Source organism: Gobio gobio, assembly GCF_949357685.1.
Source record: "Gobio gobio genome assembly, chromosome: 13".
Classification (NCBI taxonomy): Eukaryota; Metazoa; Chordata; class Actinopteri; order Cypriniformes; family Gobionidae; genus Gobio; species Gobio gobio.
Window position 1 is genome coordinate 39,637,616 of NC_137106.1, and position 16,237 is coordinate 39,653,852.

General features: G+C 35.9%; 2 protein-coding genes across 5 annotated transcripts; both read left to right on the plus strand.

Annotated features, from left to right (window-relative positions):
- The first annotated feature begins 442 nt into the window (after window positions 1–442).
- tp53i3 (tumor protein p53 inducible protein 3) lies at window positions 443–6,255 on the plus strand. Of its 2 annotated transcripts, none has more exons than XM_079832375.1 (7): window positions 443–490; window positions 1,234–1,320; window positions 1,864–1,995; window positions 2,070–2,337; window positions 3,224–3,436; window positions 3,517–3,713; window positions 3,938–5,327. In XM_079832375.1, exons 2-7 carry the CDS (start codon window positions 1,303–1,305, stop codon window positions 4,118–4,120), a joined length of 1,011 nt encoding a protein of 336 aa, XP_079688501.1. In that variant the 5' UTR covers window positions 443–490; window positions 1,234–1,302; the 3' UTR covers window positions 4,121–5,327. The 2 variants fall into 2 exon arrangements, with proteins under 2 accessions (XP_079688501.1, XP_079688500.1); XM_079832374.1 differs by lacking the exon at window positions 443–490 and adding an exon at window positions 1,085–1,156 and having other exon boundaries at window positions 3,938–6,255.
- A 118-nt stretch (window positions 6,256–6,373) lies between these two features.
- On the plus strand, window positions 6,374–16,123 carry dnajc5gb (DnaJ (Hsp40) homolog, subfamily C, member 5 gamma b). Of its 3 annotated transcripts, XR_013817708.1 has the most exons (8): window positions 6,395–6,530; window positions 8,593–8,726; window positions 8,909–9,122; window positions 9,241–9,391; window positions 10,069–10,125; window positions 14,678–14,719; window positions 14,842–15,537; window positions 15,659–16,123. XR_013817708.1 is itself a non-coding variant. In XM_079832382.1 (7 exons), the coding sequence occupies exons 2-7, from the start codon at window positions 8,614–8,616 to the stop codon at window positions 14,886–14,888; spliced, it is 624 nt and encodes a 207-aa protein (XP_079688508.1). In that variant the 5' UTR covers window positions 6,374–6,530; window positions 8,605–8,613; the 3' UTR covers window positions 14,889–16,123. The 3 variants fall into 3 exon arrangements, 2 of the variants coding, with proteins under 2 accessions (XP_079688508.1, XP_079688507.1); XM_079832382.1 differs by having other exon boundaries at window positions 6,374–6,530; window positions 8,605–8,726; window positions 14,842–16,123; XM_079832381.1 differs by having other exon boundaries at window positions 14,842–16,123.
- Window positions 16,124–16,237: the final 114 nt, after the last annotated feature.

Genomic DNA, 16,237 nt, shown 5'->3' on the forward strand with positions numbered 1-16,237 from the left:
ATCTCCATGTAATGGCATACAAACCATGTGTGACATTTACTAATTTTCTGAAGGGATTATAACCTGTACCCTGGTGTCTCACACTAAGATTCTCTAATTGGTGTATACTACAACAGTACACATGTCAGTTCTTTATTTGTATGATTTATTCTATTTTTTATTTTTTAAATGTGGGGATATAAAAAATTTGGGATGAAATTAATTCATGGGCCAAGAAGTTTGGAGAATGGATAGAGTATTATTAAATTATTTTCTAGTATTAAATAATATTAACTAATGGAAATTGTCATCACCCTCAATTTATTTCTTTTGCTGAACACAAAATAAGATATTTTGAAGAAAATCTAACCAAACAGTTTTGACTTGCATAGTGTTTTTTTTCCTACTATGGAAGTCAATGGGGCCAACTGTTTGCTTACCCATATTCTTCAGAATATGTTTTGTGTTCAGCAAAAGAAAGAAATTCATACAGGTTTGGAACAACTTGAGGGTGAGTAGATGATGACAACATTTTCATTTTTGGGTGAACTATGCCTTTAAGCCGTGCAATATTTCCGTAAATTTTGTGATGTATAAATTTAGACGTAAACTGTTCCATAGTAACTATAGTTTACACAAAAATACAACAGTTATTGCTACTAAAGGAATGGGGGTAGTAGCCTAGCTTAGTAGCTATTGTTACTACTGAATTGTAAAAATGGGATCGCCTTCAAACCGTCTCAAAAAATCTTTCAAAATGTTTTGTTCTTTTAGAATGTGATTCAATGGTTGTCATAGTATTTTTTATATATGGGCGGTACTATTTTAGTTCAGATCAACTAACGTTATATTCACAACACAAAAACATCGATTTAATGAAGTAAGTTTAATTTAAACTCTGCTTCCGCAGTGAATGTCCATGTCATCCATGTAAAGTTGAGCTGTGCAAAGTTTAGTTTTAATGTAGTAATAGATTAAAGTCGTTGTGTCATAATTTGTGTAATTACTACAGAAACGAGCTATATCGCACTGGTCTATAGCAATGATTGATCAGTGAGGTGTAGATTTTTTTCCCCCCGATAAAGCACAGAATAGTTTATAGCTCATATGTGCGTTGAAATTGCGCAGAAAAGCAGACACTGGTGTAAATACTCCAAGTCACGCATTTCAATCGTGTGTAAGTTAGGTTGCATTACAATGTTATGTGTGATATGGCTTCACCTTTAATTCACGTTTATAATGTTTTAATTGTAGGTCTTAAATTAAAAGGAAATCTGATGTCCTGTTTGTGTTGTTAAATCGCGTTTAAGTGTCAATGCAACAATGTCCGAGGAGAAAACAGTAAGTGGAAATTTAAGTATTGTAAGTATTGCATCTTTGAGTGTTTTAAAGTTGCTCAAATTGACTTTTTTTTGCTGTTGTTTTGTAATCACAATCATATTGCTGTATACTTATATACTTTTATACTTATAGACCTTATATACTTTGTAAATTGCCAAAGTATTAAAGGGGAAAACAAACTAAATAAAAAATACTAGGGAACACTTTACAATAAGCTTTCATTTGTTAACATTAGTTTTAACATGAACTAACGATGAACAAAACGTATTTTAAAATTATTTATAAATCTTTGTTAATGTTAGTTAATAAAAATACAGTCGTTCAGTGCATTAACTAATGTTAATGTTAAAAATTACAATGTCTGATGATATAATGTATTGGTAAATGTTTAAATTAACAATAAGATAATAAATGCTATGTATTGTTCGTTTTTAATTCATGTAAACTTATTGTAAAGTGTTACCAAATAATAAAATAATGTTAAAAATAGACATTGAAAAGAAAAAGCATGATGAACAGCTTGTATTTCTTCTCATTTTTGAGTCCATGCTGGCAGTATGTGTTGATGAAGCAGGGAAACTGGATGTGAAACGTGTTCCTCGGCCTGAACCCAAAGATGGGCAGCTCCTCATCGAAGTTGCCGCAACCGCTTTAAACAGAGCTGATCTTCTACAGGTGAAACACAAATCCTGCCCATGTTTGTACCCTGGACAAAGTGAACCCCATTGATGGCTCTTTTTAATTGACAGAAAAGGGGTCTTTACCCACCTCCCCCTGGAGAGAGTGAAATCTTGGGACTGGAGGTCAGCGGAGTGATCGCTGACATCGGTCCTGGGGTCAAGGGGAACTGGATGTTGGGAAATAAAGTAATGGCTTTACTCGGAGGAGGGGGCTATGCGGAATATGTAGCTGTTCCAGAAGAACTCATCATGCCCGTCCCGTCACACCTCAATCTTCATCAAGCCGCAGCTCTTCCTGAGGCCTGGCTTACTGCCTACCAACTGCTGCACTTCATTGGTAACAATGTCAGCTTGTTAATTAAAGGGATTGTTCACACAAAAATGAGAGAAACTGTTGTTAATTCCTCACCCTCATGTCATTCCCAACCTGTAAGACCTTCGTTCATCTTCAGAACACAAATGAAGATATTTTTTATGAAATCCGAGAGCTCTCTGACCCCTCCATAGATAGCAGTTTAATTGACACTTTCAAGGCCTAGAAAGCATGGACAGACATCAATAAAATAGTCCATTTGACTCCAATGGTTCAGCCTTACTGTTATGAAGCGACGAGAATACTTTGTGTGCAAAAAAACAAACAAAAATAACGACATTCAACAATCTCTTCACGTCTGTGTCAGTCTTCTATGCAGTTAAATACAGTAAAAACACAGTTAAATACAGTCCAGCGCTACCAGTTACGCCAGAATGCTGGCTCACCATTGGCCAAAGCTGTTCACGTGAGCACCACGACGCATGCGTGTGATGCTGACCAACATAAACTGCATAGGACACTGACACAGACGAGAAGAAATTGTTGAATAAAGTCGTAATATTTTTGTTTGTTTTTTGTGCACAGAAAGTATTCTTGACGCTTTATAAAATTAAGGTTGAACCACTGGAGTCACATGGACTATTTTAACAATGTTTTACTACCTTTCTAGGCCTTGAAAGTGTTAATTCAACTGCTGTCTTATATGGAGGGGTCAGAGAGCTCTCGGATTTCATCAAAAATATCTGCATTTGTGTTCTGAAGATGAACGAAGGTCTTACAAGTTTGGAACGACATGAGGGTGAGGAATTAATGTCAGAACTTTAATTTTTGGGTGAATTAACACTAAGTGTCCAAAAATGCTTTTTAGGGCCACCATATTCCCATATTCTCCTGTTGTTGTTTTTTTTAGCCAAAGTGAAGCCGAATGAGACTGTGTTGATTCATGCTGGAGCGAGTGGCGTCGGCACCGCTGCCATTCAGCTGGTTCGCTTATGCCATGCGATTCCAGTAGTAACAACAGGGAGCCCTGAAAAGTTAACCTTTGCAGAGCAGATTGGAGCAGCTCTGGGAGTCAATTACAAAGAGGAGGATTTCTCAGAAAAAGTACTGCAATTCACTGAAGGTCAATCATTTTAGTATTCTGAATATGTTTATGAAATATTCAAATGAATGCATTGAAATGAATTGTGTGTTTTCGTTTAGGTAAGGGAGCTGATGTGATTCTGGACTGCATTGGTGGATCTTTTTGGGAGAAGAACATTTGTAGCCTTGCAATGGATGGGCGATGGGTGCTTTATGGCACATTGGGAGGGAAAACAGCAGATGGAGACTTGTTTGGCAAGCTTTTGAGGAAAAGAGGGCATCTCCTTTGCAGTCTCCTCAGAAACAGAAGTTTACAGGTAAGATGAGTTCTTCCAGATTGCCAGCATTGCAAAGGACACTATTTTTCTTCATAAATGAATGTAGACTAAAAGGAGTGAATTGAAATTCATAGTTCACACTAACCATTCTGTCATTATTTATTCAAACCTCATGTCACTCCAACCCATAATGCTGTTAATTTTGGGCCTGTTTCAACTCCTTTAATGTACGCTTTAAATGAATGATTGTGTTTTATTTCTAGTATAAAGCAGAGCTGGTCAGGAGTTTCACAGAGCAGGTTTTGCCGCACTTCCAGTCGACAGATCCTCCCTTGCGGCCTGTGATTGACAGCATGTTCAACATGGAAGATGTTCAAATGGCTCATCAACACATGGAGGCCAACAAGAACATTGGGAAAATAATTATCAAAATTGGAACCTCTTGATCACAGTATTATTATGGAATACATACAGTCAGTAACATCACCTGATCAGCCCCTGTGCAGCGGCATTGAGAATCTATCTATGCGTTTACATAGTGCAACAATCAGCAGGTTTGTTGTTGTCACTGTTTATGACCACTTAAAAAAAAACTGCCGTCAATGATAAATATTGTACTGAAAGCCTAAAAAATGATGAGAGGAAAACAAAGTTTAGGATGAAGAAAAGTTCCTATATCAGATTAATGAGATCAGATCAGAGGTTGTAAGCAGTTTAAATCTTTCTTATATCTGTTATTCCATTTAGATTTATTTCCTCAACCCTCGTCCTCTCCTCCTGTAACTGTAAAAAATCCTTCCCTTGTGGGTCAGAATGACCCGAAGCCCTAAAATTACACTTATTCATTGTTTTGTCCAGAAAGCTCATTTTGATAATATTTTATTTTTAATGCATTTTTAAAAGATATTTTGTTATTTTTAATTTAATTTAATTTCATCAATAATTTAAAATAAATAAGCATATTATTTCACTTAAATACAAAATAACTCCATTGCATGCATAACCCTTTTAAATCAGCTCAAAAAGTCCCACATTGAATTGGGTGTCTTCTGGTGGAAAAAAAAGAAAAACATGATATTTCATGACTCTTACCACTTGATGACCTTATAGTGCTATTAAATCCTAAAGTCCCATTTGAAGTCAGTTTGCTTCAGTATGCATTCGGGTATGTATTTAGACATTACAAAATAATTTTGGGGAAATAGTTTTGATTTTTAAGGTTTGTATTTATACAGAAGTGTCAGATTTTGCAGAATAATCCAAGTTAGTAAGGTCCAAAAATGCTGTTATAATTGCACTATTCATTTTGCATTTGTGTATGATTTTTTTTTTAAATATATTTTTTGACAAAAAAAATCCCTGTTTCTATGGGGGTCAAATTGAACCGCGAGGGAAGGATTTGTCAAGTCAACTTTATTTATATAGCGCTTTTAACAATGCAGATTGTTTCAAAGCAGCTTCACAGTGTTAAACAGGAAAATAATGCATCAGAATTTTATTCAGCCGTACAGCCGTTCCAGAGAAAACGGCGATATTGGATATTTATTTATTTATTGTCCCCAACTGAGCAAGCCAAGCCAAAGGCAACAGTGGCAAGGAAACCAAAACCCCATCAGGTGGCCTAATGGAGAAAAATAAACCTTGGGAGAAACCAGGCTCAGTTGTGGTGCCAGTTCTCCTCTGGCCAATTAACAAACAGCGTATGATTATTATCCTGGCAACTTTACAGGTCAGAGGTCATAATAGATCGGAATATTCGAAAGATCGGAGACCGGTTTATTGAGGATGATGTGTCAATTAAATAATTATTAAATAGGATAATAATCTAAATATCGGAGTCATCACGTCAGAGACGGGTTTATTGAGGATGATGTGTCGATTAAATAATTATTAAATAGGAATAATCTAGATATCGGAGTCATCACGTCAGAGACGGGTTTATTGAGGATGATGTGTCGATTAAATAATTATTAAATAGGATAATAATTATGCATTAAATAGGATAATAATTGTCACTTTTTATTACAACAACAAAAACTCCATGAATCCAGTCGTGTGTGTGTGTGTGTGTGTGTGTGTGTGTGGTTCCAAGTTCAAGTGGAACAAAAGACCTAACGTCTTGGACCACTATGATGAACACTCAATTTTTTTTTAATGAAAAGAAAATAAATTTTGGGTCAAAATGAGCAGAGGAGAGGATGAGTTCTAGGCCCTTCTCATTTAAATGACTTCCAGGACATCATTTATAGATGGTCTGCTTGAATAAATAATGTAAATATCCTTTATTCAGTTGGTAAATTCTCCAAAAAAGTAATTCTATTTAATTAAATATACATATTTTAAACATGGATTGCTTGTTATTATTATTATTATGGTGCTTACAATGTAATGATAACAGACGGCGTGATTGACATGACATTTCAACTTCAAGCAACATTTTCATAAATCTTTGAATAATTATTATGCATTAGCTCATATATTGAATAGAATGGAGGACGTTAGGCTCTACATACGCTCCATTATTCATTCACATATATTTTATGTAAAATGTTCATGTTAAATAAAATAAAAAAGACTGTGTTATTTGTCAGATACACATGTCCTTCTGGAATTGTAGCTACTCGAATGCAGTTTTAATTTTTTTTAACTGGCGCGCGGGGTTTCAAAGACAGACAGATCGACACCCAGCTCACGGCTGCTCTCTGGCAATGAGTTTTCGTACTTGACGTAAGAGAAACTTTATTTCCTACTTCCTGGTCTGCTCTGCTCATGATCAATGGATCAACTTTCTGTTAAAACGCTGTAAATATGAATACATACGCAACTTTATCAAACTTCATCTTCTCTTCTTAAACGGTAAGTAATCGATTTCATGAATCGATATATAATGATCTCTGTCAGGTTATGATCTCTAACAGGCCTGAGCTCAAAACAACGTAAATGACCTGAAAATGAAAATATAGCCATGGTATTGTTGGCGGAAATTTAGCCACCAGAAAATTCAATACTAGCCCTTCTGATTATGATTTTCTAACCATGTTAATATTTTAATCTCTTAAAGTGAAATGATATAGTGAAAAAAAATAATAGTTAAATGTTACGTGATTTCTTGTGTATCTTTTTTTTTATTTTTTTAAATATATCCATAAACAGTGGCCCTATTTGGATGTATAAATGTCATTTTTGCGTCATCTTTCGAATCATTGTGTTTTGGTGATTTTTAGTCTGTTCAAGTTGACACAGGTGTAAGCAAATCACATACAAAGTGTGCTTGTGCTATTTTTGCTAGCACTTTAAAATAAGGTTCTGTTTGTTAACATGCGGTAACAATGTAACATACTTTTAAAGCATTTAATCTTAGTTAATGTGTATTTCGTTTACTAATACATTATTACATTTTAAAAGTTGTGTATCTGATAATATTATTTATTGGACCTGAGTTGACGAACATTCAAACTTATTTTTATTAACTAACATTAAAGAAGAAAATTAACATGAATAGAGAAGAAATAGGGTAAACGTACCTATTAAGTTCCCTAAAGTCTACATTGAGACATTTTAGTGCACAGGGTATTGGTTTCAGTACAAGAAGTTATGTTAAAATAAAATATTAATCTCTCACACAATAGTATTTTATTTTAAATGACACAAGCATTTCAATTAAGATGTACATCATCATTAAATGCAAAAAGTCTGGCTGTGCTTAATGGGTACATGTTTGTACCCTTTAAGCACACCCCTGTTGCCATTAAGCTCATATCATGTTTTTTGGGGATAATTCTTGTTTATTTTAAACTAATTTTTTAAAGAATAATTGTATAAATATTAACTTGAAGTGACAACCATCAGTTAACATTTAAAGTAGGCTATGTTTATGAAGTATTTACATTGACGTTTAATGTGGATGAGCTTAAAGGGATCACACTGAGCTTTATTGGAATAGCAAACTTTTTTTTAATAATAAATATTATTACATTTAAAAGGACAGTTTTGCTAAATAAATGATCTAGGCCATGTATTTAGTTCATACATATTTTAATATGAACAGCTATTATTGAAAATATCTATGAAATTATACTTGTTCTTAGTGATGTCACACTGAAGTATTTTCATAGTAGTGCAGCCTTTAAGCTCGCCTTACAATAATATGAAGTCTTTAAAAATTACAGCAGTGTAAAACCACAGAGCATCAATAAACTGTACATTTATAATTTAATGGATTCAAAAGTACAAGCCAGTAATGCCTGTGAAGTAATATATTAGTGTAGCAACACAATCTTATACAGCTAGTAAGCTAACAATGTTCTGCAGCATCTGCGCTATGTTGCTAAAACTATCTTTAACTAACTAATTATTTCCCACATCCAGGTTCCAGGTTATATGCAAAAGTCTAAACATTAATCTCTTAATCTCCAAAATAAGGCTTAAACATCTAAAAAAAAAAAGCTTTCAAAATGGCACCAGACAGTGTGAACTCATATATACCATTACCCATATCTCGGTGTGCAATGGTCTGATTAGCTTGAAATTACAGGAGGTGTATAGTAACAAACACAACAATTGGTTAAGACATCAATATTTTTTTCTTTTTATAATCTGAGCTCAAAGATAGTGGTGCCCTTAATGGGTACTTGAGCTTGATAGGTACGTCGTTTACCCTAACGTAACACATTTATCTTTCAAGCTAAATGTAGTTAACACATTAACTAATGTTAAAGGGATAGTTCACCCCAAAAGGAAAATTCTGTTATTACTTCCTCACCCCCATGTCGTTCCAAACCAGTAAGACTTTTGTTCATCTTCGGAACACAAATGAAGATCTTTTTGATGAAATCTGAGAGATTTCTGTCACTCTTTAAAGACCCTTTAACTAATGGGACCTTAGCTAACAGTGACTCATGCCACTTATGATCTTCAGTGTTTTTAGCAGAATTTAACAATGGCAGATTCAAGCCGACCTCAACGCAAGCTGTCCAGAGCTGGAGAGAGTTTATACCAGACATTAGGCCTGGAGAAAGGAGCGTCATCTGACGATATTAAGAAAGCATACAGGTATGATGTTGTTCGAATAATGCAACTGTTTTGTTAATTAATATTGAAAATGATCCAATTATGTTTAGCTATTCAAAAAAGCTATTGCTTCATAATCAGTCCGATAAATAGCTCATGTCAGTAAAGGAATTCATAAATGCAACATCCCTGAAAGGCTTTGTTTCATAAATCCTCACCATAAGAAAACTGGCGCTGAAGTATCATCCAGACAAGAACCCCAACAACCCAGAAGCGGCAGAGAAGTTCAAAGAGATCAACAATGCCAACACCATCCTCAACGACGACACCAAAAAACAGATCTACAACGACTATGGCTCCATGGGCCTCTACATCGCAGACCAGTTCGGAGAGGACAGCGTTAAATACCACTTCCTCATGAAGAAGTGCTGGTTTAAGGTGAGTCCTTTGCCTTCAGTTATTCACTTATATGCTTGGTACTGTAAATATTACAGCTCATTTCATGCACATGATTGGTATAATAATCCCTTTTTTTGGTTTTCTGAACCATGTTCAGACGCTCATTGTGTTAGGTTCGCTCTTCACGTGCTTCTGCTGCTGTTGCTGCTGTTGTTGCTGCTGTGGTAAATGCGGCGGTTCAGAGCCCGATGAAAATTTTCAGTATGTAGATCCAGATGAGCTGGCGGCAGAAGAGGAGCAGAACAGAGGTGAGGAGCAGACATGTTTTCATGTTTTGCAAAATTTCCCAGATTCCATCTGGACCTGCTTAAAGCAATAGTTCCACCCAAAAATGAAAATTATCCCATAATTTAATCACCCTTAAACCATCCTAGGAATATGTGACTAGCATTGAATAGTGCCCAAATTTTTGAAGTAACCATAAAAATAAACTATGACTCCAGTGGGTTAATAAAGGCCTTCTGAAGTGAAGTGGTGAGGAAAAAATAGACGCATCTCTCGAAAACCACGTATCTCTTTTGAACGTGCCATTGCCGAAAGCTAGTGATTATACTTTATAAAGTTTCAAATATGTATATTTTTCTTACACAAACACAGCGCTTTGCTTCAGAAGGCATTTATTGACCCCCTGGAGTCGTATGGATTACTTTTATGATGGATGGATGCGCTTTTTGGAGCTTCACAAACTCTATTCAATGCCATTACAAAGCTGGGAAGGGCCAGCCCAGGACATTATTTAATATAACTCTGATTGTGTTTGGCTGAAAGAAGAAAGTCAAATACACCTAGGAGGGCTTGAGGGTGAGAAAATTATGGTATCATTTTTATTTTGAGTGAACTATTCCTTTAAAAACAATTGTTATTAAAGAAAATCACATTGTAATATTTATACATAGCTTACCACTGTGTTATTTGTGATTCACAGGCAATGACACAGTAATAACAGGGCAGCCTATTCCCTGTCCAGCGCCTGGAGATTCAGGTGAACATTTATTATTTTCCTCCAACAGATTTTTGTATTTGTTAGACATTTTTAATATATATACATATATATATGTATATATGTATGTATAGTCATGCAACCCCTAGTGTATGTATACACTATATTGCCAAAAGTATTGGGACACCCCTCCAAATCATTGAATTCAGGTGTTCCAATCACTTCCATGGCCACAGGTGTATAAAATCAAGCACCTAGGCAATGCAGACGCTTCTATAATCATTTGTGAAAGAATGGGTCACTCTCAGGAGCTCATGCTGCATCCCAAGTCGCATACTATCCGTACTAAATAGTATTCGAAAAAAGAATTAGTATGTCCCAAATTATAGTATGTTGAAAAGAGTATTCCAAAGATTCCCGGATGGTCTAATATTTCCGGTCAGAATCTGAAGTGCAGATCGATGCGCACTCTAATGGCTGATATTGCCCACAACCCATTGCGAGATGGACGAGGATTCGATTAGAACTACAAACGCGGATAAAAAGTGTTAAAAAACTACAAACATGACGGTTACGCGAGTCTGACGGTCAAGTAGAGAGGATTAGATAAAGGGGTTTGAGTGAGCAATTATCAGTATTTAACCTGACAAAAAAGATATTTATTCAATGTTAGCCACATTATATTTCACCTGCAGCAGCATTGTGAACTTTTGTACTGATACGTTTGGCCATTAACTTGCAAACACATGAGAGGAGTCTCTGCATTAAAGACCCACAAATGGCAGATCAACGTGCTACTACATTTCTCTCCGATACGGTAGGAAATTAAATTTAATGTGGAGGATTTGAACTGTGACGATGATTGACAGGGCAGTTTAAACGGTGACTGGATGCACGTAACTAAGCAACAGAGTCCGTTAACGATGACGAAGTAGTATGTCCCAAAGCTTGCATACTCTTCTGCTACACACTCAAAAGTATGTACTTTTTCTTTACAAAAAGAGTACATACTTTTAGGACGTAGTATAAGTAGGCGAATTGGGACGCAGCATCAGTGAATTCAAGCATGGTATCGTGATAGGTTGCCACCTGTGCAATAAGTCCATTCGTGAAATTTCCTCACTACTAAATATTCCACGGTCAACTGATAGTGGTATTATAACAAAGTGAAAGCAATTGAGAACAACGGCAACTCAGCCACGAAGTGGTAGGCCACGTAAAATCACAGAGCGGGGTCAGTGCATGCAGAGGTCCACAGTGTGCAGAAATCGCCAACTTTCTGCAGAGTCATGTTACGGGAAAATTTTTATCATGACCACGAGATTAAACATTGTGCATGTAATGTTTATTGAATTGCATATATTCATACAGAATCAGTGTATCTGGATAAAAGGTCATACACAACTTTTAAGGATTAGTTCACTTTTAAATAAACTTTTGCTGATAATTTACTCACCCCCATATCATCCAAGATGTCCATGTCTTTCTTTCTGCAGTCGAAAAGAAATGAAGGTTTTTGATGAAAATATTCTAGGATTTTTCTCCATATAATGGACTTCAATGGGCTCCAAACAGTTCAAGGTCCAAATGACAGTTTCAGTACAGCTTCAAAGGGCTTTAAACAATACCAGACGATGAATAAGGGTCTTATCTAGCGAAACGATCAGTTTCTGCGAGAAACCGAGCAGTATTTATGCTATTATTTTACCTCTAATCAGACGAATGTGATCATCTCCGCCATAACTTCCGCTAAATGAGGTCAAAATACGAGCGTGGTCATAGAGATATCAATCTTAGATGCCTCATTCTACTGATCTGTGCAAGCGCTAATGAGGCATCTACGTATACATCTATGACCACGCTCGTATTTTGACCTCACTTATCGGAAGTTATGGCGGAGCATAAATACTGCTCGGTTTTTCGCAAAAACTGATCGTTTCGCTAGATAAGACCCTTATTCATCAGTTTGGTATCGTTTAAAGCCATTTGAAGCTGTACTGAAACTGTCATTTGGACCTTGAACCGTTTGGAGCCCATTGAAGTCCATTATATGGAGAAAAATCCTGGAAAGTTTTCATCAAAAAACGTAATTTATTTTCGACTGCAGAAAGAAAGACATGGACATCTTGGATGACATGGGGGTGAGTAAATTATCAGCAAAAGTTTATCTAAAAGTGAACTAATCCTTTAAGAAAGGAAGATGTGTTCTGAGTTTTGCCGACCGGATACGGCGAACGTTTAATCCATCAACTAGCTTCACTTCACGTTGCTCTCTGCAGGGCTCCAGGCTAACTTTTTTCACTAGGAGCACAGTGGCCCCCAACTGAAAATTTTAGGGGCACAACCCGAAATTTTAGGGGCGCACACCGTAAATCAACATGCTAACCAAATCTACTAATTTCCACTGTATTACTAATAGGGATCGGTATCGTTAAGGTTTTAATGGTATTACTACTCTTACCCATACTGCTTATCGATCCGGTACTTTAACAGTATTCTTACCGGTTCTTTTTATTATACTTTATTTTTTTTTTTTTTATAAAAAAAAAAAACATAATTAAGAACACAATTAACATGGCTTTATAATCTGAAAAATAAAATATCTATAGCAAAAGAAACCGCAAAGTTTGAACAAAAATATAAAACATCTATTTGTAAATGGACCAGTGTGCAGGCATTCGGAAGGTCTGCTAACATTAATATTACAGTAAAGAACAAACCCACAAAGAAATCTAATAAAGTAATGAAATGTAAAATAACACTGCATAGTTTTCACTGTATAAATTGATAGATTAATGCTTATAAAAGCTAAAGTTATTAATTCAAGAGATGCGAATATTTTCTCTTTGCCTCTTGTTTGATTCGAATGAATGGCTCAATCGTCAGCAGGTTTATTAGACACTGCCCCTTTAAGACCGATCGAATGTAGAACTAATAATATCATATTCTCCTATTTCTCCAAACTATTTAAAGATATAAACTGTTAACATAACTACTCTCCAATCCGGTCATTTTGACACCGGCTATTTGTTGTTTATTTGATGGTTTAGACGCACACACAAAGCCTAAAATATAAAGTGCAAGTCGGCCCATTTCGCAGCACACGCATAAGCCGCCTTGAAGTTGGAAACAGCGTCTCTTGCGCGGATTATTGTGCATTTATTAGCTCTTTATTATCAAACACATCCCGCAGTTTAGCAACAGTAGAGACTACAGTTTACAACAATCACTGAATCTGACGTTTAGTTTAGGTTTAAGGAGAAATGACAGCGCAAGGCTGTGAAGGGAATGAGCTCGACGGAACACGGCTATAGGAATAGTTTTACCTCATACCATCTTTTTATAATTCTTGGAAGCCAAAATAGAAAATAAAATTAGATTAATATCACAGCACAACCCTAAAGTTTAAGCAGACTAAACTTTTGTTTAGTTCTCGTCACTCATTAAAGCTGACTGTGGTGTTGTGTTCGCTGTAGCTCCACGTGAGAGAGCTCGCCCGCTTTCTCTCTTCTGCATTGCGAATGGCAAAAATGCATCACGGACAAATGGTTTAATATTATCTCATATAGAAACGGCTGGCAAAGATAGAATTTGCCAGACATAACGTCTATCAATTATAATTAGTAAGTGTATTTTCTTAATTTCTCCAGTACCGACAGCTGGCAAATTTACTGGTCGCACATGTGCGACTGGATTTAAAATTCAGTCGCACACTCTCAAATTTTAGTCGCAAAATGCGACCATTTAGTCGCACTCTGGAGCCCTGTCTCTGGTTGGTTGTGGTGCTCATGGTGCTATCCAATTGCTTGCAGAGGGAATTTGAAAGACAACCGTTTGTCCCACCCCTCGGATTGAGCCCTGCCAATGGTGAGTTCCCAGACCCAACATCTTGATGTGGGTCTGGCTTGTCAGGCTAACTTTGTTTGGGAACTGATAAAAGCCGAGTGCTGTTGTGTCTAGTTAGTGCACTCTGCAGACATTGAAGATGGCTGTATGACTGTGACTCTTTTCTTGCAAGAAAATAAATCTTTATAAAGGCAATTGGGCAAGTTTTTTTCTCTTATTCAGTAATGCGGTGATAGTTGAAATTTTGCCACGACAGTCAATAGCTACAGACCTCCAAACTTCAACCCGATAGAACACCTTTCGGATGAATTAAAGCGGAGACTGTGAGCCAGGCCTCTTCGTCCAACATCAGTGCCTGACCTCACAAATGTGCTTCTACAAGAATGATCAAAAATTCCCATAAACACACTCCTACACCTTGTGAAAAGCCTTCCCAGAAGTGTTGAAGCTGTTGTAGCTGCAAAGGGTGGGCCAACTCCATATTAAACCCTACGGATTAAGAATGGGATGTCATTAAAGTTATTGCGCATGTAAAGGCAGGCGTCCCAAAACTTTTGGCAATATTGTGTACCTATTAATTATTTGGTTTGATGGTGACATGCTATTTTTTTAAAAAAGTTAAATACTGTGAAGAGGGGGACATCTCATTCATCATTGAATGACGCTCCTGTTAATATCCCTATTACACAGTGATTCTTGTTTTGGCCCTGATATTACTGGATTTACTTTTTTTTGTGTTGTTCAACAGAAAAGCCTGTGTTTGTAGGGATGCCCATTCCTGAAAAGTCAGGTGAATATCAGTAATTAGCATTAGCATGCTATATTCTGTGTGATGTTTGGATAATGTATTTTTTGGCAACGAAATGGCAAAATAGTTGAGATGAAATGCTGATAGTCTTTGTTCTCCTGCAGATGGAGACACCGTTATACTGATCACTCCAGATGCACACAGCAAATAAACAGAGCGAGCGCGCTATCCTGAAGCGAAACGAGGACATTGCTTTTGAAACGTGGTTCAGTGTAAGGTTGTGTATTGTCTGTGCAGTATGTGTGGGTCATTTGATCTCCAAGCATAATGCTATTTCTGTTTACATCATTTTATAATTGCCTGATTTTTATTGCAAAGACACTTTTTCTAATGCTTCTTTGATGAGGCACTCAGATCAGATTCAGCCCTTTAAATGCCATCTAGAGTACAATCAAACAAATACATGCTTGTGTAAAAATTCCCAAATTCCCTGATCTTATAAAATAAGAATGTGCTGTTTTTTAACAACACCATATTTATTGATTTCCTCAATTGTTTTCTAGTGGGAACTGATGCATGCACTTTCTGTGCTGTACGTCACAACAATTCTTATGAACATAAAGCCTTTGGAACCTTTATTAATATTATATTTGTACGATGTGAAGTCGTTGGGGCTCTAATACAGTGATAACAAGTAAATCGGTATCTCTTCACAATAAGGTTTTTATTAGTTAACTTCTTTAGTTAACATGATTTAAGAATGAACAATACTTCTACAGCATTTATTATTCTAAATTAATGTTAATTTCAACATTTACTAATACATGATTAAAATCAAAAATTAAAAATTTTTAACATTAGTTAATAATGCACTGTGAACTAACATGAACAACCAACGAACAGCTGGATTTATATTAACTAACATTAACAAAGATGAACAAATAATGTAACAAATGTTTTACTCGTTGTTGTTCATGTTAGTTATTACATTATCTAATGAAACCTTATTGTAAAGTGTTCCCAAATGATCCAGCAGTCCTTTCTTATCTATATGCACATAAACATTGACAATTTTAAGCTAACCATTTTATGATATATGATCATTTACTATGGTGTCAACCTTTTAAAAGTTTCAAATGAACGTGTATAAATGATGAACATTATGCCATATGATCAATGGGCAGGGGTTCAGGTACGGTCTGACCTGCTGAGTTCAAAAGACTACTGATATTTTGTCACACAGCAGCTGGTAATTAAAGAGATTCATATTTTGTTGCTGTTTATTGTTTATGTTAACATTGCACGGGCTCAGGGATGGTTTTGTCTGAGATTCTATATGTATATGTATGTTTTTGTTTATAATTGTAATGGTTGGCAAATGACTGCTGCTGCAATATCAATTTCAATGAGGAATTATGAAAGAAATAATAAATATAGTTGATCATTGTATGAGTTGAGTTTGTTTTTGTGAATTTGCTCTATATACAGGGTTTCCGCAGGGGTCTTAAAAAGTCTTAAATGTGACTTGCAGAAACCCTGTGTATATTGACATCTTTACAG

Bases quoted from the DNA above. Each gene is read 5' to 3' on its own strand.
- tp53i3 (XM_079832375.1), top strand. The intron at 2,338-3,223 runs GTAACAATGTCA...TGTTTTTTTTAG, and splicing joins CCAACTGCTGCACTTCATTG to CCAAAGTGAAGCCGAATGAG. The intron at 3,437-3,516 runs GTCAATCATTTT...GTTTTCGTTTAG, and splicing joins AGTACTGCAATTCACTGAAG to GTAAGGGAGCTGATGTGATT.
- dnajc5gb (XM_079832382.1), top strand. From the start codon at position 8,614: ATGGCAGATTCAAGCCGACCTCAACGCAAGCTGTCCAGAGCTGGAGAG. The intron at 8,727-8,908 runs GTATGATGTTGT...CCTCACCATAAG, and splicing joins GATATTAAGAAAGCATACAG to AAAACTGGCGCTGAAGTATC. The intron at 9,392-10,068 runs GTGAGGAGCAGA...TGTGATTCACAG, and splicing joins AGAAGAGGAGCAGAACAGAG to GCAATGACACAGTAATAACA.